Genomic DNA, 24907 nt, shown 5'->3' with positions numbered 1-24907 from the left:
GGTACTATTTCCTCCTCTGGGTTTGGATTTTATTCTTTAGAATCTTTGCGTCAGACAGGCTGGTGTGCTTCTCACAATATATTTTTGCTTCTAGACTAGGCCCAGTGAACCCCCAAAGGTGAAAAACAGTGTGCTGCAAGAGAGTTATGTTACCTTCCAAAAGAACTGCTTAATCCGGCCCATGCAGCTTATGGTCCAAAAGAACTGTTAAGCTTTTCCAACACATACAGGAACCTTGAGAACAAATGTGGGCATGACTACTAAGGGTGTGGGATGGATCATGGTGCACGCAGCATAAAAATGGATTGACCTTATTTGATTGATAAGAGCCCACTAAGCAGAGCACAGATTCTTTAGTCTTAAGGCTTGAGAGGTTAGGACATGATATGATAAGTTATTTACCGTATATACTTGAATATAAGCCGACCTGAGTATAAGCCGAGGTACCTAATTATTACCTGGGAAACCAGAAAAACGTATTGACTCGAGTATAAGCCTAGGGTGAAAAATGCAGAAGCTATTGGTGAGTTTCAGTAATCAAAACAAATGAAAATAAAATTACTAAAAATTGAAACATCAGTGGGGTAATGTATTTAAATATTTATTTTAAATAAAAAACATAAATAAAAGGACAAATCATTTAACCTTAGTAAACCAGCACTGTAAGTGGAAAATAGGTTCAACAAAAACTATAAGATATCAACAATGATACCTTAAGAGTACTATTCCCTGAGCTCAATCAGCAACCAAGCTCAAATGTAAAGAGATTTCTCATCATCATCTGTATCCCAATGCAGAGCTTCAGCTGGTGTGAGGTCATCATAGACGCTGTCCTCACTGAGATCGCTGTCATCACCATCACTGCTGTCATTTTCATACAAAGCACAGTCTTCACTGCCATCCATAGCATTATTAATACTACATTTCTGGAAGGCATGTCGCACCATGTCTTCTGGAATGTCTTCCCATGCATCTCGAACCCACTTTGCTATTAACTCTATGTCAGGCTTCATGAGATTTCCTCCTTTTGTTAGTCGAGCTTGACCAGATAATATCCATTCATGCCACATCCTTCACACACGGTCTTTAAAAGGCTTATTCAAAGATACACATCATAGGATGGCTCTGATTGGTTAGATGTGAGTAAACAAACATTCAAAACCCTGCAGCATCAGCAGGGCTTTGAATGAACAGTGGAGAAATGGCAAGTACCCACGAGATAATGGGCGCTTGTCCCGTTATGGATGGGGGGGGCAGCGAGATGTCACACCTTGCTGGGGTACCACTGACCCATGTATAAGCCAAACCCCAGTTTTTCAGCACATTTTTTGTGCTGAAAAACTCAGCTTATACACAAGTATATACGGTAATTGGTTTATGGAAGTGTGGATTAAATGGCAGCCTACACTAAATCAAGTTGATGTGCCAGATCTGCCCTGCTGCACCATAGAAAGTATGGTTTGAGTAGAGAAACTGGTCTGCGAAAGTGGGCTTATCTGGTTGGACTCACAGAGCCACCCCTGAAGAGGACACGCTTTATAGAACAACGATGAGGAACAAATTTGTGAAGGGATCCCCAGCATTCTTGAAGCCTGCCTCGTTGGGACACATGAAGTCAAGTTTGACAGTGGGCACTACCCTCACAGCATTAGGACATGTCACTACAGTGGAAGAGTCCTGGTGTCATAGTGGTTATGGGTTGTGCTGCTTACTACTAGGTTAGCAGTTGGGAACACCCCACACCCCCGGGGATAAAGATGAGATTTCTACACCCAGAGAGTTAATAGTCTTAGAAACCCACAGGGGTAGTTCTACCCTGTCATCTAGGCTCTATATGAATCATGAGAATTGAATCACGGTTCCTCAGTCAATGGCCAGACTTGAGCTGGGTTACAGACCCACAATCCTGGAATGAAGTGCGGCTGGGTCCTTTGAGGAAAGACCCCATTACACCACCTAAAATTTATGCTGTTAATTTTTCTCCCTGCCTACAGCCTTTTCCAAGAGTGATTGTTCATTGGGGAAAAGGAAATAATCAAAATTTTCAGGGATTGTTGGGCACTGGCTCTGAATCATCACTAATTCCAGGAACCCAAAATGTCATTGTGGCCCTTCAGCTGGGGTAGGGCATGTAGAGGTCTGGACTCTGAGCTCAGGTTGTCTCATATGGTTCTCAACCTGTGGATCATGACTCCTTTGGAAGGGTCGATTGACCCTTTCACAGCATTGTCTAAGACCACCAGAAAACACATATTTCCGCCAGTCTTAGGAATGGAGACACTGCTCCAGGCAGGTCCGCCCACATGCAGATATGCTGATCTGGGGGAGAAGCTAGTGACTTCCCTAGTTCCAAATAGGAATAGACATACTCAGCCACTGGCAGAACCCACACATTGAATTACTGACCTAGGGAGTAAAGGTTTTTGTGGCAGGAGAAGCCAAATAGAAGCTATCTGAGCTGCTGCTTTGTAGAAAAGAACAAAGCAGCACCGCATTCCTGGAGGGACTGAAGAGATCAGTGCCACTGAAAGCCAGTGAAGGGTGCCGGGGTGGTGAGTCTCACCACATCCCCCATCAACGTGCTTATTTGGCTTGTGCAAAAGACAGATGGAACTTAGGAAAAGAGTATGGATTATCATAAGTTTATTAACATAAACTTAATTTGATGGTGGCTCCAGGTGCAGCTGCTCCAGATGTGGTTTAATTGCTTGATCAAATGAATATTTCTCCTGGGACCTGGTGTGCAGTTATTGATCTGGCCAATGCCTTTTTCTTTCTCCCACTTCTGGTTCCAAAGGGCCACCAGAAGCAGTTTGCCTTTAGGTAAGAAGGCCAGCAGTACTCCTTCACAATCTCGCCCTTCAGTAGCATATCTACACTTAAATTCTACATTCTCATTTAGTTTGCAGGGGCCTCGATCGTCTTTCTTTTCTATGACATGTCACACTGGTCCCTAACATTGATGACGTTATGTTGATCGGACATAGAATCAAGGACAAGAAGAATTAAGGACTCTAGACTCAATGATAGGACAGTTATGTGGGACATGAGCCTGACAAATATTCAAGTGCCTTCACCTCAATGAAATTTCTAGAGGCACAGTGTTGTGGCGCATGTTTAGATGGTCTACTTCTCAAAGTGAAGGGTAAGTTATTGCATCTGACCCCTCCCTTAACTGAAAAGGTGCCTGGTGGGCCTCTTTTGGATTTTAGAGGCAATGTATCCTAAATTTGGATGTACAACTGTGGCCTATTTATCAAGTGACACAAATAGCTGCCAGCTTTGAGTGGGGCCCAGAACAAGAGAAGGCTCTGCCATAGGTTCAGGCTGCTGTGCAAGCCACTCCGCTCGGGCTCTGTGATCGAGCTGCTGCATCCAGAGTGCTCGAAGGGGCAGGTAGAGATGCCATGTGGAGTCTTCGGCAGGCCACGACTGGTGAACCACAGTGCAGAACTTCCAGGTTTCAGAGCGTAATTTTGCCATCTAATTTGCAGGTAGCTACTTTCCTTTCTGAGAGCCAGCTTTTGGCTTGGTGCTGGGTCTTGTAGAGAGACATTGCTGAACTGGGGGTCACTACGGGCAGCCCGAGTTGCCTCTCATTAGCTTGGTGTTGTCTGAGCAACAGGGTCATAAAGTCAGACTTGCAAAGCAGTAGTCCTGAACCATTGGATAGAAAGGTACGTACGAGATCAGGCTGAAGCAAGAGTCCAAGGCACAGGTAAATTCCTTGAAGTGGACAAAAGGCCCATGTTCTCTCTACACCTGTCACCTCCCCCCCCCCCCACCCCGCTGCGTCTGCTCTGTACCTAGACTCTCAGGGAGTCTGAGGAAGAGAAAACTTGGGTTTGGGTTACGGTACAGATCTGTGCAATATGCAGCCTCCACTCAGACACGGATGGTGGCAGTGCTGCCGCCTCTTGCTGGGACCTACCTGGAAGGCAGGGGGAGAGGGATAGCGTTACGGCAGATGCAGCGCACTTGGTGGTTTATTTTGTATGGAAGGAGAGCTGGCCAGAAGTTCAAGTCTATAGGCTGGGGGCAATGGTTTGGATGGGTAGTCAAGTGATTCGGAAGGAACGTGATTGGAAAATTAGTGCTCAGGAGGTATGGTGAAAGGCTTGTGACAGGCCCCACAGAATGGGTCAATATGTGGAAATATTTGTATCTCATGGGAATGCTGACCAAAGGAGGATTTTAACAAATGCACGGGATGACGTGCTCTGTGCATTTCTCTGACGACAAAGTACCTTTTCCTTCTCACTGGAGAATAAGCCTAAAGAGGAAAAAAAAATGTGTTTTTTTTTCAGTGCAAATTCCCCTTGGTACCAAATGGCTTTCCCCCAACCTTGAGCTCTGCCGATCTTGACCAGCATAACTGTTTTTGTCGGGCAGACCTTTGGAGAAGCATTTCAGGAGAGGTTGTGGGTTCTGCAATCTATCTGGAAGCAGAACAAGGGGCTGTGTGTAGCACATGCTCTTGGAGGGGGGGCGCCCCCAAATACACATACCTTTCATTATATGAATGACTAGAGAGTAATCATCTTGCCCTCACGTATGTGCTATTTGTGTAAAATAAAAAGAGCACAAACCCACAACTGAAAAAATGGGGTGCTGAAATGATTGTGTTTGTATACTTTAAAATCTCTTCTTTGGTCTATAGGAAACTATGGCTAAGAAACCTTTGACCTCAGTTGAGAAAAGATGGGAGGGTGCCAATTCCAAGTCTGAGATCTCTTGGACCAAATCAGCAAGGAAAGCAAAAAAAGATGTAACAAGATTCCCCCCAGTCACTTGCCATGTGCAGCCCTGACGATCAGAGCTCCGTTCATAGGCTGTTCTCTAAGTGCAAGGGAATGCTTGGCTCTTTGGGCTGCTGTGCAAGGGTCCTGAAGAATCCTCATGCCTTGACCTTCAGGAGCATGTTTGGGGTATTCATTCTTGATCAGTTTTTATCTGTCACTTTTCTGTGTAACTCCTGTGAGTCGATCAATGACTGAAGCTTTCTTTGACATATTAATACATTTCCTCTCCCCCACCCCTTCAAGGGTGCTTAGGTTCCCCCAACACTGCAGTCAGGTTGATCTCAACTCCTAGCGCCTGTATGAGACAGAGTAGAACTGTCTAGATGGGTTTCCCAGGCTGTACATCTTTGTGGGAGCAGCAAGTAGCATGGACCCCACCACGGAATCCACTATGCTATCAGCGCTCCTGGCTCGCGCCCGGGTTGTGATTATTACAGCCTTCCCTTCCCATCCCTTTCAAATCAGTCAACTGAAACTTCTTTAGCTTCTAGAATTTTAATCTTCTAAATATTGTTTTCATCACCTAGAAAAATAGCCAAAAAGCACTTGCATGTGGACTTCTCCAGATGGAATACACAGAAATCAAATTGAATATGAGATCAATAGTTAGCTTTATTTCAGCTCCATGTTTGAGTCTTTACAGGTGTTATATCATTCTCACAGAAACCCTATGAGATAGGAGCCATTAGCCTCATTTTACAGGTAATGACACAGGCCTGGAGGAGTTAATCCAGATAGTCGACTTCACAACCGGTACTCTTGACCGCACGTTTTATGGTTTTATCAAGAAGTGCTTGATTGGGGATACTTGGAGGTGCGAGGGGTTTAAAGAAAAAAACGGACACATGGCGTGACAGAGTGACCTGCTCCCTAGAGGTCTGTTGTCGCTGTAGTCCCTCTGGAAGCGGATTGCCCGTCTTTTCGCCCTGTGGCTCTGCTGGGTGGACTCAGACTGCCAACCCAGTGCAAACTGTTTTCACCACTCATGGTCCTAAAAGGATTTCACTCACACTCACCGTGTCTGACTAGTCGCGACCAGATGAGGCATGATGGAGCTGCCTCTGGGTTTCTGGGATTGTAAATTTTTTTTCCCCAACAGTTTTATTGGCACATAATTTACGTATCATACAGATTGTAACAATGGGAGTGGAAAGCCTCATTTTTCTCCTGTTGAGCTTCAGGTGGTTTTAAACTGCTGACCTTGTAGTTAGCAGCCCCGCGAGTGACCCACTTTGCAGTATACTAACTCACTGTCATCGAGTCAATTCTACTAGATAGGGCAGGGGAGACTATTTGAGTCTTGGAATGTTGCTCTATCAGAGTTCACCTAGAGTTTCTCCTTAATCAAATAGCACCTCAGTCTAATTTTTAATTCCACATTTGATAAACCAAACCAAACTCAATGCCGTGGAGATGCCAACTCAGGGATCCTATACAGGTGAAGAGTAAGTGGCTTTGAATTTTATCTGTCAATGGTTTAAATGAATGTTTTTTTGTTTGGTTTTGAACAGTGGGCTACATTACGAATTCAAAAAGGAGTCCCAGAGGAGTCAGGTCTTAAAAGCTCAGCTTCTGTTGGTAAGTCTTCCTGCTCATTATCAATGTTAAAATAGTAAAATTGGATAGAGTTGCAACCAATTTAAATTCAATATAGGTGGAGAGCAATGCCATCTATAGGCTTAGGATCACTCATACCCCTTTTCTCTGTGCAAAAATAGCAATTGCCTGAGTTTTATTGACTTTCTCTTGCTGATAAGCTAACTCGATTTTACAGGTATTGTTTTCCTTAGGAGGCCTTGTATTTAAAAGTGGCCGCTCATGGTTTTAAAGCTGTATTTAAAAGATTTAAGAAAATCTAAGGTTAATTGGACGCGCGGGACTTACACACTTATTATTGAGGTTTCATCTATTAGAGACACCTTCTTCTAACAGGCGCTTCTCAAAATGGGCTCTTCAAAGCCCTCTCCTGCTGAGTGTTGATGGCAGCCCACAGATTACATTGGAAGTAAATTGGGAATCACCACAGACCCACCACACCTTCCTTCTGGAGAGTCTTATTTTATAAATAATAAACACTGGGGAAATATCGACATAAAGGAAAGCACTTAGTTTTATTTTAGTTCAATATTTCTCAAAGCGAGTTGAGCATTGTCCTATCTCCCCTGTAGGAGACGGGTTAGCCGCTGGGCAGAAGAGCTAGCAAATAAACCGACCTAATCAATCCCACCTGCTTTATGTCTAAATGAATCTCTCCCCTTGGAATGAGGATTTTAAAAATCACTTAAGACCCTGCTGGCTTCCTGCTGTACATGGAGACACAGTGGGTCGTTAACAGGGAGCTCGAGTGAAATTCCCTGAGGCCCTGTGCGTTAGAGGGGTGGTGGTGGTGCTTTGGGTCATGACTTTAAAAGGACACCGATCCCACTGCGTCGGCCTTCGAGTTGATTCCAGCTGATTGCCGCCCCATAGGACAGAGTAGCACTGCTCCTCAGGGTTTCTGGGACTGTCAATCTTTATGGGGTTACACAACTTCATCTTTCTCCCATGGACTGGCTGGTGGTTTTGAGCTGGCAATTAGCATCCCACTGTTTAACCAGCAGGGCTCCTTTAAGAAGGGACTCAGATTGATTCAATTTGGGAGGTTAAGAGGATTAAAAGCTCACCAGAAGCAGATATACAGTAATTATTTTCTTTGGCCTGGATGGAAATGGGGATTTTATGGCTCCTCTTATCTGTTAGAGGAGCGCTGGTGGCATAGTGGATTACATGTTGAGCTGCTAAACTCAAGATGAGCAGTTCGAACCCACTAGCAGCTCTAAAGGACAAAGAGGAAGCTTTTGGCTCTTAAAAAATATTTTTAACTTCAGACATCCAAAAGAGGCGGTTCCACTTTGTCTTATAGGATCAAGGTGTGTCAGAATTTTGACGGCAGTGAGTTTGAGTTTGATGGTTGGTTCTGTTTGAGTTTACTTCTTCTTTTTAAAAATTGCATTGTTCTTATAAGATTTGTAAGAGCCCTCCAATATAATGATTAAAAAATTGTATTGTTGCAAAACTGATGATCTGATCTTTAAGCCTTTACCTAACACACAATGAGAAGTTTAACGGTTTTTTATTGCTGTAAAATATACATAGCAAAATATTTGGCATCTCAACCATTTATAAGTATACGATTTGGTAACATCAGTCATGTTTATCACGTGGTGCAAATCACCATGATGATCTGTTTCTAAAAGTTTTTTCATCACCTCAAATAGGGACCCAGTCCCCCTGAATGTTGGCCTGTCTGGGGGACACTCAGCTTCCTTGTCTAGTCTTCATCTTTGTCTGCTTTTGTTCTTTCCCCGGGTACTTCCAGAAGACAGTGGACGGGAAGGAGAAAAGGGACATCATGAGGCTGATGGCTACCTGCGTCAGGCTGCGTTCAGAGTGGCAGCTTCCGTGTTTCCTAGCAGACTGCAGCAGAGTAGCACAGTTGGTTGCCATACTATTGGAGACTGGGAGTGGGAAACCAGGGTCTTGACCACAGCGGGTCTGTGCTGGAGCTCTGGCCCAGGATCTGCTCCATGCTCTGCTTACGCGCTGCTGGGACAGTTGGCAGTCTTTGATGTTCCTGGTTTGCCTTCTTTCCAATTTCTGCCTCTTTGGTCACAACTCTTCCCTGCGTGTCTCTGCCATTCTTATGGTTCACGTAGGCATGGGACCCACTCTACTCCAGGAAAGGAGCTCTGGTGGCACACTGGTTAAGCGCTCAGCTGCAATGGAAAGGTTGGCAATTTGAACCCACCAGCCACTCAACGGAAGAAATATGTGGCAGTGTGCTTTTGTAAAGAGCCCTGTGGGACAGTTCTACACCATCCGACAAGGACGCTCTGATTTGAATCAGCTGGGCAGTAGTCATTTTCTTTTCTAGCTGTGGCTACTCCAGGATGATCTCACATTCAATGACAATCACTTCAAAGACCCTGCTTCCAAATAAGGTCACGTTCCTCCGTGTTGGGGCAGGATTTCAATTTATCCTTTCGTGGGACACAATTTAATCCAAACATGACTGTCTTTTAAAAATTTAACCTGTGGAATGGAGCACCCGTGCTCATAGTGATTGAACATCGGATGCATGTGACTGACATGGAATCCAGAGGTGATTGTGGCGTGATCCCCGTGGGGAGACGGGCATTCAACAGGCCACAGGGATGAATGCTGAAAGCGGTGCATGAGCAAAGGGCCATGCATGATCTAATTTAGGCTCTGAGCTAGCTGCGCTCATCTGGTCATCCCACAACTGTGCCTGGTATGCTCCTGCTGCCAGCCTGTGTCCACGCTTGCGAAAGCCAGGCATTGCAGGGTGTGTGCTTTGCTGACGCACCTCTGTGGTCAGTCATTAGAGAGGCAGCGTCACAGTCCTAGTGACAGGTGACAGAAGGTGATGAAATGCTTGGCATGCTGGTGTGCTCGGCTGGTGCAACCTTTTGCCTTCGTAGCATCTTGTTTTTGTTCTGCAGCCAATGGTGGCATAAGTCACTGGTGAACCAGTCAAAGTGCCAGCAAGGGTCACGCAGTTTAGGCAAGGGTCTCAGCGTGTGGGTGCTTTTTTGATGCGTCGATAAATAATGCAATCTTGATAACAGGATTGGAGAGCTCACAATGAGATTAATTTGGGGAAAACAATGATTTAATTTTTATTTTTCTAATAAATTCATTCCTCTTTTCTTATATTTAGATAAGCATATTCTATTTTTTTAAATGTGACTATTAAATAAACCACTTGGAAGTGGAACCCAGGGAAATACTATTTTTATAGTTAAAGATCTTTTACCCCCATCTCTTGCCATATTCAACTGGATCTGTTATTAATGAACTACCCAGTTTATATATTCTGTGTATGACTGTAAGTAGAAGCTGTATAAGCAGCTTCCTCTTCTGGGTCTAAGGATTTCTCCTTATTGTTAACATTAAGATGCACTAACACACCTTTCTCCATATTAGCCTACCAGTTTCGATAGAGTGGATTCTGCTCATGGCGACCTCATGAGAGTCAGAGTAGAAATGTGCTCCTCAGAGATTTCATTGGCAGATTTTGGGCAGTAAGTTGTCAAACCTTTGTTCTGAGCTGCTCTTGGTGGGCTTGCGCCCCTTTTGCTGAGCAGCCTGGTGCACTGATCACTTGCATCACAGAGAAACTCCTTTCGATTGAACGTTGAACCTCCGTGGAGAATATGGAGCTAACCCATTACTTGGGTTTTCCTTCCCAGGCAGCGATTGAGCCTGAGTCATAGCATTTGAAGGCAAACACAGGAAGAGACTTCATTTCCTTGTTTCTTGGCATCAACTGTTCTTCCACCTTTCCAATGTTTTAGGGAACCCGAGAGACCCCAATCTCACATAATTTGAGAACATTAATTAAGTCTTAAACAAACACGACAAAAGACACATCATCCTGACGAGGGAGGCCATTAGCAAAAGGGGAAAAGTGGCATTTGAGAATTCACAATTAAATAAGACATGGAACCAAGGAGACTGTCACAAATTCATGGTTGGCGGGATCATAGTTATAGGTGGGCCTTCAGGAGCAGGAACAGGGCCATGATGAGGACCCATACATTGTTAGATAGAGCATTTACAAGATTGGTCCAGGTTCTTCCAACCCAAGGCAGTCAGGGAAAGACTGATAGTCTTGGACACACCCAGGCAAGCCCTTTAGAGAGACTGCCCCTCTCTGGCCTGACTGGAGAAGGGTGAAGTCGTCTACTTTCCAAGATACTCTGTCTGAAGGCAAAGACATCCTTGGTTAATGATCAGAAAGACTTTAATGTAGGCTTAATCTATGTGAGGATTCTGCAGGAGTAGATTTGGGGCTGCCACTGCCATCCAGAGCCCTTTGTGTACCTGGGTGCTCAGGTGCTTAGAATCGAAGCTCTCGTACACCAGGCACAGGACAAATGCGTGCCCTCAGACCCTGAGGTCCTTATTTACCTTTTTAAAGTAGTACAGCAGAAGCCTTGTTAGTGCCGTGGTTATTAGTTGGGCTGCTAACCGCAAAGTCAGCAGTTCAAAACCACTTGTCGCTCCATGGGAGAAAGACAAGGCTTTATTTCTATTCCTGTAAAGAGTTCAAGTCTTGGAAACCCACGGGGACGGTTCTACCTTGTACTCGAGGGTTGCTGTGAGTTGGAACTGACTCAGTGGCAGTGGATTTTGAGAAAAAGCACAAGGGCTTTTTGACTATTAAGATGGACAAAAAAGCCCATCGCACTTTTTGATACCTGACTGATTTCCAGGAGCTATTATGCCTAATGGGATTGAATCAGTGATTTTCATATTTTCAATTTTTACTGATTTTTGTGGCTCAAGATTCATTCTATATTTGCATAATGATACTAGGACATGTTGCAAAACCAAAGCTACTGCCCTTGAGTTGTTTCCCCTCCTAACTCCCTTGTAGGATCGGGCAGAGCTGAAGAATCGGCTGGGCTTCCAAGGCTGTACATCTCTACGGAACTAGACTGCTGCATCCTTCTCCCACATTCAGACCACTGCGTGTTTGGCTGGCAGCTGAGTACTTACCCTGTGCGGCCACCAGAGCTTAGTTACTTATTTGAATAAAGGCCTGCCTTTACCCTTGACCTGAAAGTGATTCACAAACAATACAGAGAAGTTATGACTCAGTCAGGGTGGCAAAGTTCCCTAGAGCTTCTGCCTACTCATCTTTCGTTGACCTGACTTTGTTAGCACTATTGGCAATAGGGAATGAACACAGCCTTTGAACGTCCTCACTTCCCTACCTAGCAGGCACCACACCTGAAGGTTTGAAGTTAGGTGGCCTACTGTTTAATGTAGCTTTTCTGCTAATTTTCTCTGCCTCCATCTCTTGACCTCCCTACCCCTTCTTAACTCCACACCTGCAAAAGGGACAAAATGCTAAGGTGACATTTCTGTTTTTAGAAGTGTTCTGAGAAAATTCAGGTCTTCTAGCTCTTTTTTCCTCTATTGTTTTACATTTGGAATTCTTTCTGCAAGGCATTTGACTAACCATACTGTACATATTGATTATACCAGCATTCACTACTGGGTTTATGGAATTCATGGAAAATCTTCACTAACACTCGGTGACAGAAATTTGAAGAGTACACTGTTGTTTGTCTGTACTCCTTTTGCCTTGGTCAATGTCTTTAAAATTTTTTTCTTTTAGTTCAAGGATCGTTTGTTGGCCTTTAGGAGTGTTTTCCAGTCCAGTCTGTTGGGGCACCACGCCCTGACCCCAAAGTCCACCTTCAGCATTCCCTGGGGACCTTGCCTCTCCATTCCCTTGCTGTTCCGCTGCACTCCCCCAGTGCTTTGCCTCGGTGTGTTGGGATCAGGTCAGGTGCAGTTCCCACACTGTGTCTCCAGTGCTGTCCCCTGTAGCGCCATGGGTCAGTGAGGGGTGTCATGTCTCATAGTGAGGCCAGCCATGTTGTTCTCTCTGTGGACTGGCTGCTCTAATCAGGAACATCATCCTCACGGCCTGGTGGGGTCAATGTGTTTTTAATGGTCTGTTTAAGTCAGCTAGTTGATTTAGTATTGTTGTCTGAGTGTAAACTCTGAAGAACACTCAGTACCTGCTACCCTCCAGACATGATGTAGAGTACATTTAATGGGTTTCCTTATTAATAAAATTCTGGAACTGATCTGGCTACTTGTTGTAGGGATCAGAACAACTCAACAGATACTGGATATGGAAAGATTATAGGTTGGGTTTTCTTTTGTCATGGCCAAATGCTTACTTGCTTTTGCTAAACCAGCTGTCTTGGAGTTATTCTAAGTAGGACCATGCACCATAGGGTATTCTTGCCTGTTTTGTTTTTGTTTGTTTGTTTGTTTTGAAGTAGCTTACCACATCATTCTTCTGAGGTAGTGCTGGGTGAACATGAACCTCCAACCATTTTGGTTAGCAGGTGAGTGCCTCATCACTGTGCCACCCCGGGGTTGTAATACTGTCTCCTTAATGTAGAGTTCATGTGTGAATATGGAAAAAAAATTAGGGGTAAAATAGAGTTTATGTTTTTGAAATAACAATTGCTTAGTGGCAGGTGATTCTGAGACAATCCAATGGGCTATCATACACAGTCATTCTCACATCTTAAATGCAGGGCGGTAGAAGGCAAAGGTTATTTGAGTGTTATGGTTATTTACTATAATTGTTATGTATTTGTCTGAAAGCCATCAGAGTAGTCGTTGTATATCTCTCAAGTGTAATTTGATGAAAACTTAATTTAGCCACTGTAGAGAGCAATTTGAGATTACCTCCCAAGGGAAGCTGGAAGCCTTGGTGGCTACGTGGTTCCGTGTTTGACCGCCAACCCAAAGATTAGTGGTGTGAACCCACCAGGGGCTCCTCAGAAGAAAGATCTGGTGGTCTGCTTCCATAAAGACTGTAGCCCAGGAACCCAAGTGGGGCCATTTTACTCTGTCATATGGGGCTGCTATGAGTCAAACAGCTAAATGGCCCCTAACAACCACCACCACCATCAAGCTGACGACCTCACAGTTACCCTACAATCCCACAGTCCTCCAATCTTTCCAGTTGGTCCTCAAGGTGATCCCGGCTCTCATAAATCCCATGTGTGTCAAAGAACTGTGCTTCACAGGATTTTCAATGACACCCTTTGGAGCCCTGGTGGCATAGTGGTTATGTGGCTGCTAACTGCAAGGTCAGCGGTTCGAAATTACCAGCCACTCCAAGGGAGAAAGGCAAGGCTTTCTACTCTCATAAACAGGTAGAAACTCAGAGGGGCAGGTCTACCTTTCTTATTGGTCGCTCTAATCAGAACGGACTCAATGGCAGTCATTGGTGTGGTTGAGCTTTGGAAAGTAGGCCTCCTTTGGCAGGTGCCTGGGTGAGCTTGAATCTCCAATCTTTAGGCTAAGCCGTGTTTGCTGTTTTCAACATCGAAATTAAAGGTTTGCTTATAACTATGTGCTCTTAAACTTCTGGAAGTAAATGACTTAGCATTTAACTTGGCCAATGATGACTTAGCAGGATCTAGTGGTTAGACAGGAAAGGGGAAGGCAGAAGATCGTAATGATTTCTAACTGCTCTGTTAATTAGTGGGCTGGGAAGTTCTCGCCATTGGAAAAAATGTTCCCATCCCAAATCACTTTCTCAGTCTAAAACTCACGAACAATTAGTCCTTCAGTAGCACAGAGATTCCTCAGACTGAGGCTACCAAGTACGCAGAGTGTTGCAGGTATCCATTAGATCTGTCAGGTTTTATACAATTTATCTCATCTTCATTCTTTCAGGCTCTGATCAAAATTTAACTGAGAGAATTTTATTCTCTCGCTCTGAGCCACATTGGAGGGATCAGCATAAATATTAGATTTCCCTGCTGTATAACCTGTTCATTTATTCCTTCGCCTTCAGCTAAGGAGCCCTGGTGGCGCAGTGGGTGACACTTGGGACTGTTAACCTAAAGGTCAGCAGTTTAAAAATACCGGCTGCTTTGGAGAGAACAACATGGGATGTACTACTTCCGTTAAGATCTACTCTGTTCTATAGAGAGAGGGTCTGTGATTCCGAATTGACCCTGTGGTGGCATTGTATTTAATTCTTTTTGGTTTGGTTACATTCAGCAATCATTTCTCCTTTCTATTTGTCATTCATTTTTACCTAAGCTTTTCCACCTTAGGAAGTGGAATCAGGTTCAGCTGCCGTGGCAGCCAGATTGCTGGTAGCAAGCCCCGTCTAGTAAGTACTTCCTCCTCAGTCCATTTCCATTCATGCTGCGTGACCTTACATAATGACAGAGCCACAACATTAGTGGGCTGTCCAGACTACTAGGTGATAGGGCAGTATTCACTGTCTATAACCATTTTTCCAGGTGACAGGAAGGCCCAATCCATTGCAGTAAGCCCTTAGGAATTCTGATGTACAGGTTCAGGGGTGTGGTTACAGTCCTTTGCAGAGAGATCACCTGCAGTTGCATCTCTAGTCATCTATCAGGGGAAATGCCATTTCAGGTGATGAAGGGAAGAACTGGGTGGTGACACCAGCAGCTTCCTCAGGTCCCTGGGGGAAATACAGGGCTTGGTGCAGCGGTGACCTCCCCGTGGCTCTTCTCAGGCTGAGCATGAGTGCGCACCTATGAAGGTATGCAGGATAGACCTTCATGCTTTCCTCTGCTCTTTTCAATAGCAAACGTTTCATTTGACCATTTGAATTCTTTACTCAATCACTATTCTGAGGGTGCTCTGCCACATGGCATGTTGTCTGTTTCATATGACATTTCTTGGCCCATTGCTGCACCCTGGGTTGTTAAGAGTGCTCCTTGGTCTGATGAAATATGGGGCCAGGACAAAAATATGGCCACAAAATCACAGACACTCCTTCCTAAATACATAAAAATGTGAAGTTACTGTTCTTCAGTGTATCCACCAGTTGGGTCTCATACTCTCTCTTTTTCATTTTATCAAGGGCGCATAGAGCTCTTCTATCCATCCATCCATCCATCCATCCATCCATCCATCCATCCATCCATCCATCCATCCATCCATCCATCCATGTGTCAAGCACATTTGTACATATGTTGCCATCATCATTTTCAAAACATTTTCTTTCTACTTGAGCCCTTGATATCAGCTCCTCATTTTCCCCTGCCCCTCCCTCCCTCATGAACCCTTGATAATTTATAAATTATTATTATTTTTTCATGTCTTACACTGATTGATGTCTCCCTTCACCCACTTTTCTGTTGTCCGTCCCCCTGGGAGGGGGTTATATGTAGATCATTGTGATCAGTTTCCCCAGGGTCTCATACTGTTTGTGAAGGTGCTGTTTCCATCTCTTTCATGATTCTCTGGAGATTTTTGTGCTTTTCAATTTTTACTACAAAAACCCTACAAGTTCAGGCACCCTTGAGGAACACCAGTTTCCTGTCAAATGGCCTTTGAGGTTTGGGAACAAAAAGAACTTCAAGGGGCAAGATCAGAAGTATAGGATGAATGGGGTAAAGTTACTCCATGGGATTCCCATAGGACGGTCCTTGCTGCCCTTGAAACGCGATGAGGTGCATTGTCCTGATGGAGAAACACGCTGCAGTGCCATTTTCCCAGCCTTCTCATCCATGCAGTTTCTGTGTTCTTAAAAAGTCAGTACTGGAAACACAGGGAATCCAGGATGGATGATCCCTTCAGGACCAGTGGTGTGAGTGGTGATACTGGGAGGGTAGAGAGAGGGTGGGTTGGAAAGGGGGAATCGGTTACAAGGATCTACATGTGACCTCCTCCCTGGGCGGCAGACAACAGAAAAGTGGGTGAAGGGAGACATCGGACAGTGTAAGATATGACAAAAAAGAAATTATCGAGGGTTCAGGAGGGAAGGGGCAGCGGGGAGGGAGGGAGAAAACTGAGGAGCGGATGCCAGGGGCTTACATGGAGAACAAATAAATGTTTTGAGGATGAGGGTAACGAATGTACAAATGTGCTTTATACAATTGATGTATGTATAGATTGTGATAAGAGTTGTATGAGCCCCAATAAAATGATTAAAACAAACAAACAAACAAACAAAAAGTCTTCCTTCATAAGCTTCTGTGGGGCCCTGTGTCCTTTGAGAAAAGTCTGTCAGGGTGCCCTCTTTGGAATCCTAAAGAAACAGTCGCCATAACATGAGCCGACCTCTCTGTCTTGAATTTTCCTGGCTCAGCAGATCCACTGGGAAGCCACTGTTTGCTGGGATTTTTAAAGGTGCCCCAATGAGACTAAGGCATTTAGTATTGAAGGATCTTGTTTGCAACCATCCACTGATATAAGTCCGTTTTGTTTGAAATACATGTATGCAAGTACGAACTGGAGCCTCAGTGGCAGTATTTTTGACTCACCTTCATAGGACTTGATGGCACACATTGACACACAAAACTCCCGATCCCTTCAGCGTGTTTTTGACATTTGCATCTGTCATGGGATATGCAAAGCCCGGGCCAGAGTAACTATTCCTGTGAGGAACCATCGGCAGGCCCCTAGGGCCAGCGGTGTTATTGGTCTAATATGTGCAGGTTTTTCCTCTCACGGGACAGCGTCTGCTGGCAGAGTGCGCTGTCTTCATCAGCATTTCGTGCCTCTGAAGGAGTGAGAAGGATGCTCTAGATAGAACCCATCTCTGCATTGCTGTGGCAGCCCTGAGTTCACTCATTTCATGGGCCCAATCGGCCACCTCACACCAGCAGACCAATGGATTGACTTCTGATTCCAATCACTTTCTGATCCAGAAAGAGGGTTTTTCTGCATGCCCTATAATGCTCCCTCGGAAATTCCCAGAATGCTTTCCGTAGACCCATGCCGCACACACAGAAGCATTGTGAGGGTGGCTCAGGACCGGCCGTGGTTCTTTCTAGTGTACACTGGGCTGCTGGGAGCTGGAACCGACTTCGGGGTTTCTAAAAACAGCCACAGCATGGCTCTCATGATTAAAAGTGTCCCTTTTATAGTCCAGTTTTCCATCACGCATTTGCCAAGCTGCTGGTAACTGCTCCTGAACTGGAAAACACTGAAACATGAGGGCTCTCACTCAGTTTTCCTATCCAGCTAGGAAGGCAGCGTGCAGTTGAGTCCATTGCATTTCCAATCAGGGGTTTTCTATCTTCTGGTTTTAGTGCTTGTGCATGTCACTGGAGCTGCCCCCTGTGAACCACGTAGCCTTCTGCTGGTCACTAAAGTTACACGTGGGGCATTGTCCACTTAGCACTGAGCTCAGGTCATTTCTCAGGTGGTTCCAGGGTAGTACTTTTGAAGAAAACCAACAAAACAAACAAACAAACTCCTGGCTCACATTTGTGCATATGTTGCCATCATTTTCAAACCATTTTTCTTTCTACTTGGGACCTTGGTATCAGCTCCTCTTCCCCACCCCACCCTCCCACCCTCATGAACCTTTGATAAATTATAAATAATTTTTATTTTCATATCTTACATTATCCGCTGTCTCCCTTCACCCACATTTCTGTTCGTCTCCCTGGGTGTGTGTGTATTATACGTTGATCATTACAATCAGTTCAGCCTTTCTCCACCACCTTCCCCCTACCCTCATGGTATTGCTACTCCCAATAAGGGGTTTATCTGTCTTGCAGTCCATGTGTGTCGAGAGCTCTTATTATTTGTATCAATATCCATGCTCTGGTCTAGCCAGATTTGCAAGGTGGCACTGGGTCATGATAGTCGGGGGAGAAAGCATTAAAGAACTAGAGCAATGTCTGTTTTCACGGTGCTACACTGCACCCTGACTGGCTCATCTCTTCCTTCTGACCCTTCTGTGAGGGGATGTCCAGTTGTCTACAGATGGACTTTGGGTCTCTGCCCTCCTCCTTTGAATCGGTATGGAGCATCTTCTTTACAAGGTCCCAGGTGGGATTTCCCATTATGAAATCCCTCCCAATAGAGGTGAGCAGAACAAACATATATACCCTTCTTTAATGTTGAGGGACAAACAGGAGCTTCCTTCAGTACTCCAGCCTCCTGTAGGGCAGCATTAGAATCTTTGTCTCAACTCCATCAGTGTCTACTAGATTCATCTTAACCCTTTTTAACCATTTAACAATTTCTCATCTACTCAGTTGAAAGATTTTTTCCCCCATTGTCTCCTCAAATTCTCCTATTGTGATGAGGTGGATCTCTTTACATGGCCTTTCTTGCCATCATCATGTAACCCCCAACAAATGATTAGGTGGGTTGATGAGATAAAGGGATTGGACACCTTGCTAAGGTGTGTGGAACTTTAATAAGGAGATTGGTCAGCTTTGCTATCATCCCATTAGGCTTTAAATGAGCCACCTGAGAACTTGAAAGGGAGGACCTGATCACCACTCAGAAAGTCCAGGGTGGAGCATATCCTTTAGATCCATGGTCCCTATGTTGAGAACCTCCTAGACCCATGAGATGGACAGCTGTTGTAATACCAGAGACAGTAACAACAGCACCCAGGGGGGCAGCAGAACTAGGGGACTGGTACAAGATGACACAGTGGTCTTCCTAGCCGGTGGAGCAAGGCAGTTACAGTAGGTGTGCTGACTTATGGAACAAGAAAGCTGAAGACCTTGGCTGATGGATGGAGTGAGGTATCTTTGGTAGTTGTGGAGCTAGGTTTATTGACCCATGGATCAAGAGAGCGGAGTGCCTTTACAAGGCTGAATCTTAATGACTTGACTTAAACTGGTTGGCTTCCATGGGTACTTATTGGTGGAACTAAGAGCTTTAACTCAGAATAGTTAAGTTTAGCTCATCAACAAAATGTCCAAAGAAACAATGTCTATTAAGAACACGTGGGGGCTTCAAAAAGTTCAAGGAAAAAAATTCCATTATCTTTTATTTCTACTTTTTCCATGAATCCTTTGAAGTTTCATCATATTTAGCATTATGCTAAAATGTCATGCATAAATGCCAAGCCATTAAAATGGATATTTAATTGATAGCTCATTTGACAATGGAGTTTATGAGTATTTCTGTAGTGTGGCATAGAGTAGAATTACATTGTTAATTGAATTTATGTAATCTGTTCAGACAAATTAGTAATGTTTAAATGAACAAGGAATGTAGGCTGTCGACCATGTTATGGCACAACTTTATATCCAATGGGATGCTAGGAGGCTAGTTGTAAAAAAATGAAATTATCTTTGCTATTCTAAATGCTTGTTGCTGCTTTGTAGTGTTGACTGATAACTCATTACATTCATAGCATGTTCCCCCGCCTTCCATTTTGCTTCAAAATAGGTACAAACACATGGTTAATTCCATTATTAGAATTCATATTTGAGATTAAAATCAGTTTGATTTTATTGCATTTTGATTGAATCCATTTAAGTTTTGATTGCTCTGTAAATTTATAAAGAACTACTGGAGTGTACAATAATGAGAAGCAGGGCAACGTTTCTCATCTGTATGTCTCAAGGGAAAAACATCGCCTCTTCATTGCAAATACTACACGGCTCTAAAACCTTACAGAAAGTGGGAAAATGGAAACTCAAAACTCACTGCCAAGTGCGGGGGACCAGCCTCCACAACCGCATGGGCCCAAGGGGCGGTAGTGTCATGGAGACGTGGATGAAGAGACATCAGACAAGATAAAGCACGTAGGGCTCATCTCCACAGTTGCTTCAGGAACCAGGTCTGAGCAGAGAGAATGTCAGGTATCTCATGAGCTTATATAATCTTGGGCATGAAGGCCATGGTAAGCCAATATGTAACAGGAAGGGGTTGTGCAAGAGGGGAACAAGCTAGGGGTGTACATGCAAGAGGAGGGGAGGCACTAAAGGCCTACATGTGACAGGAAGGCACATAGGTAACAAGGTGGGCAGGCTCTAGAGTCAAGGTGGCAGCCTAACCTTAGTCTTCTTTGAGCTGACATGACCTCAGGTGTCTTTGAGCTCTTCTCCAGGGGAACAATCTGATCCTGGTCAGAAGGGATTGATGGCAGATAACTTTCAGGCAGCTTGCTTTTAAGCATTTGACCTTCAAGCATATATAGTAGCTGCCATGTGCTTGCAAGTGGCACCTTAAAATTGGCATTTTTATGGGGACATCCTGGGGACTAATTTAGGAGATTGTGAGCGGATCACATCTCCAGCCCCTTGAATGTGTGAAGATTCCCTCCACGGGAGCCCTGGCCTCCTAGACCCCCTAACGTGTGAATGTTGAGTTTGTCTGCATACACCCTCTTCCTGGTTCTGTTTCCCACAGCCATCAAGTGGAGTCTGACTCATAGTGACGAGGGCCATTTGCCACAGTGGGTTTCTGAGACTGTTCACTCTTCACAGGAGCAGAAAGTCTCATCTGGCTGGTGGTTTCGAATTACTGATCTTGTCATTAGCAGCCCAGTACAGCCCGCTATGCTAACATAGACTCCTTGAGGAAATAGGAGGTATGTTTATGTCTGTAAACATTAGGATTCTGTCCTAATCTCAAATCACTCCCTAGTCCCCTCCCTCACTGACTGCCATGGGATTGATGCTGACTCACCATAACTGTATAGGACAGAGTAGAATCGCCCCTATGGTTCTGAAGCTGGAACTCTTTATGGGAGTAGAAAGCCTCATTCCCCCCTACCCCAAATATCAAATAACAGGGCTGATGAATTCATCTAGCCTATTTCCTTTCCCCTCCTAAATCCAGTTGTTAGGTGCTGGTTAGGAGTTGACTCTGATTCAAAATTAAGCTACGGCAGGTACGACAGAATGAAACTCTGGCCCATCCTCCCAATTGTGGTTATGTTTGACCCCATTGTTGCAGCAAAGATAGGATCAATCTTTCTTGTTGAAGGCTATCTCTTTTTCTGATTCTAGAAGATATCATTAATTGATTAATTCCTTGCCACTGAATGTGTTAGGCCAGGGTGACTAGAGAAACACATCCACTGATACTCACATGTATAAGAAAGAAATAATTGTATGTCAAGAAAGTATCCCAGCCCAGTCCAACTTAAGTTCATAAATCTGATACTAGCCCAGAGGTGCTTCTTCAAACTCACACAGCCACACACAGTGATGCTGAATGCAGGAAGGTCATAGACCTGTAGGTGCAGGGTCATGTGGATCCAAGGTTCTTGGAAGCCTCTTAGGTCAGTTCAGAGTCCCAGCAGCAGGAAGGCAAAAGGGCAGAGAGAGAAGGAAGTTCCCAGAGTCCTCATGAAAAGGCTGCAGCCCCAAGGAAGCACCATCAGGCTTTGACCTTATTGACTGGCTGGATTCCACCTCTACACATTAATACATCTTCAAGGTGATATATAATTATCTACCTATCACATAGAAACAAAATGTGGCCTCTAGAGTCATCTTTAGGACAGTCCTGTGCTCAGCTGCTTAGTACCAGATAGTGTGGCGTTGGTCTTCCTGATGCAATCTCTTCACCTTCCCTGATCCGGAGAACAGATAGAGATGCCCATACTGCATTCCAGGGAATCACTAACGGTAAAGAGGGGACCTGTTGACTCATTTGGTTTTGGCATAGATTTGACTTTATTGATTGAGGTCAATATTAATGACTTTGACATAATTGAATGTGCAGTGTAGTTGATTGATGCTCTTAAATAAGTCAGGGTTTTGAACAGCATTAGAAGCAGGAATCGAATTTAAAGGAATCTGTGTGATTATGATGGATGAGAGCGGGATGATACTCATGGTAGCACACCCCAGGATGTTGACCTAAATGAGATACGCTGGGTCACACTACAGAAAAAGCCTTGCCACGGAGTGTCAGTATTTTAGACAACCAGACAGTGAGAACAAGGCAAAACACAGAACTTAAAATTTGCCCCAGTGCACACCATGAGCAATTCTTACTGAGTGTCATCCAGGTACTTAGGCAGTATGCTGAGCTATGTGACACTGGGATGGCATCGAGTAAATCCTAGTCTAATAAAAGATATCTCACCAATAGCCACGTGGCAATTGAGAATAATAAGGTAATATTAATGTTTTTATTTTTGTATTATTTTTAATTATTTTATTGGGGGCTCTTACAACTATACATGCATCCATTGTGTCAAGCACATTTGTAGATTTGTTGCCCTCATCATTCTCAAAACATGTTCTTTCTACTTGAGCCCTTGGTATCAGCTCCTCATTTTGCCCTCCCTCCTTGCCCCCCTCCCTCAGGTGATATTAATGTTAATATAAGGAGCCCTGTTGGTGTAGTGGTTATGTGCTGGGTTGCTGACTTCGAGGTCAGCAGTTCCAAACACCAGCCCATCTGAGGCAGAAGGATGGGACTTCCTATTCCTGTAAAGAGTTACCGTTTCAGAAACCACAGGGGGCAGTTCTAGTCTGTCTTGTAGGCTTCCACGAGTCTGAGTCAGCTGGGAGGCAATGAGGATGCTAATATATTCCATAAGCATGGACCCCAAACCCAGGCACCCTGACTCGATTCTGCCTCACATTTGCGACATGTGTGTCAGGGTAGAATTGCACTTGATGGCCGGTTTTTGGAAGGTAGATTGCTAGGCTTTTCTTTTAAGACATCTCTGGGTGGATGTGATTGTGTTAGTCTGGGTACTTTAGAGAAACAAATCCACAGAAACTTATATGTGTAAGGGAGAGTTTTATATAAAGGTTAAGTGCATATGAAGAAAACATCCCAACCCAGTGCTGCCCAAACCCACAAATCCAACATTAACCCATATGTCCGACACCAATCCACAAAGTCCTCCTCCATCTCACAAAACACACATTATGATGCCGACTACAGGAGGAAAGCCAAATCAGTGAACGCGTAAGCATCTCAGTGCTGGCAGGGGTCGCCACATGGCTGCTCCAGCACCCAGGGCTGCATAGGTGTAGGTCCATGCGGCTTCTCCTTGGGGATGTCTTGCAGGAAGTGAGGCTTGCCAGCTGAAGCAGGGAACTGTGTAAGGCAGCTGCACCCTGTTCTTACCATCAGAAAGCAAGAGACCTGAGAGCTAGAAAGGTGAGGTTCACCGAGCCATTTATCCCTCCGCTCTTCAATGAACCCCACATGCGTTTATTGGGCAGGTTGGCACAATAAACTGACTACCTCAGTGAACCTCTCACAGTTTGATTAGCGATTGTACACATCAGCGACTGGTACAATTGACACGAAGAAGAAACATTTTGAGGTCTCTGAATGAACAGAGATCATTTTGTGATGGGTGACACCAGAGACTGTTTTTGTCATGTGGAGACAGACTGAGGTTAAATGAGGAGTGTGCTTTCTAAACTAGGGCCGGGGACTGGGGATGAGGCAATTGCTTAATGTGCAATGTAATGTGCTCAATTTATAGAAACTCACCGCCTCCCTCAACACAAGGGTTTGTTAAAAAAAAAATAGAAAAGAGAAAAAAAATAGCATCAATTCTGATGCCTAGCACCCTTTAGACAGAACAGAACTACACCTGTGGGTTTTGGAGACAATCTTTATGAGAGTAGCAAGCCTTATCTTTCAAAGTGGCTGGTGGTTTCAAGCTGTTGACCTTGTAGTTAACAGCTCAACAAGCATAACCCACTACATCAGCAGGACTCCTGTCAGTTTATAGAAGGGACAACAGCACTTCCTCGCGTACAGAAAAACGTACGCGAGGAGGCTGGACTGCTACCGCTGCTGTCTGCTCTCAAAGGAAGTTCCTACAATAGAAGGCCCTGGAGAGAGTGGGAGAGGGGAGAGGAATGTGGCTCCAGACCCTCATTCATAGAGAAGACCAGCCAGGCTCACACATTGGCTGGAGACTGGCAGAAGCCCCTAGTTTATGAACTCCCTCCAGTGGTTACATACTTCGTCAAGCAGTAGAACAGTGTACAAGGTAAGTAATAACACTAGGTAGGGCGGTACACACCCCAGCGCACAATGAACGATGTGAGATCAAAAGGGCAGCTTTTGACCCAGGACAATCCAAAAGGCAGGAAATTGAGGGTAAGGGCAGGGAGGGGGAGGGGGCAGTATAGGAGAGAGGTTTGGAAATGGGAAACCCAGGAAGTGGAATGAGTGATGTCACAGGGGAAGGATTGCAATCAGTGACATGAAACAACGTGTGTGTGAATTTTTCAATGGTAACCGGAATTTCTCTGTAAACTAAAAACCCAACCGCCATTGAGAAGAGTCCAACACATAGTGACCCTATATAAAACAAAAAAAGCCAAACCCCAAACTCACTGCTATCGAGTTGATGCCACCTTCTAGCGACTCTCTAAAACTGGGTAGAAGTACCCCACATGAGTTTCCTACACTACAGCGCCCTGGCTTTCCCTGAGGAGCGGTTTTTGGTGTCGATTGGACCACTGACTGTGTATCGCTGCCAACGCATCAGTCTTAGTCATATGCAGTGACCCTGTATGTGGTTTCTGAAATGCAACTCTGGGACAGCTGACAGACGCAACGGTAAAACGTTGAGAGGGAAAAAAAGCGGTGAATTGTAAATTCTAATTACCACAACAATGGATAATGTAGTGAAAAATGAGACCAGTGAAGGTTGATGCTCTTATTTTGGAATAAACACTAAGACTGACTCATACTAAAATTGAGTAATTATTAGAAAGAAGCCAATCCACTTTTTCGCCTTAGCCATCAAAAGCCAAACAAATAAGATTCCCTTAAATTTAATAAAATAATTAAGTATTTTCAATTATTTATTC

The 24907-nt window shown here is 44.5% G+C and overlaps 1 protein-coding gene across 1 annotated transcript in view; it reads left to right on the top strand.

The window, feature by feature from the left end:
* GPAT3 (glycerol-3-phosphate acyltransferase 3) overlaps nt 1–24907 on the top strand; it is an 87856-nt gene that overhangs the window by 5716 nt on the left and 57233 nt on the right. The window contains exon 3 of the mRNA XM_075544085.1: nt 6314–6380. Coding sequence (XP_075400200.1) covers nt 6314–6380 — 67 coding nt within the window. The remainder of the gene's footprint in view (nt 1–6313; nt 6381–24907) is intronic.

This window comes from Tenrec ecaudatus, chromosome 3, assembly GCF_050624435.1.
Source record: "Tenrec ecaudatus isolate mTenEca1 chromosome 3, mTenEca1.hap1, whole genome shotgun sequence".
In the NCBI taxonomy this organism is placed as follows: domain Eukaryota; kingdom Metazoa; phylum Chordata; class Mammalia; order Afrosoricida; family Tenrecidae; genus Tenrec; species Tenrec ecaudatus.
Note: the sequence above shows the minus strand (reverse complement) of the source record. Positions and strands in the feature narration are given on the sequence as shown.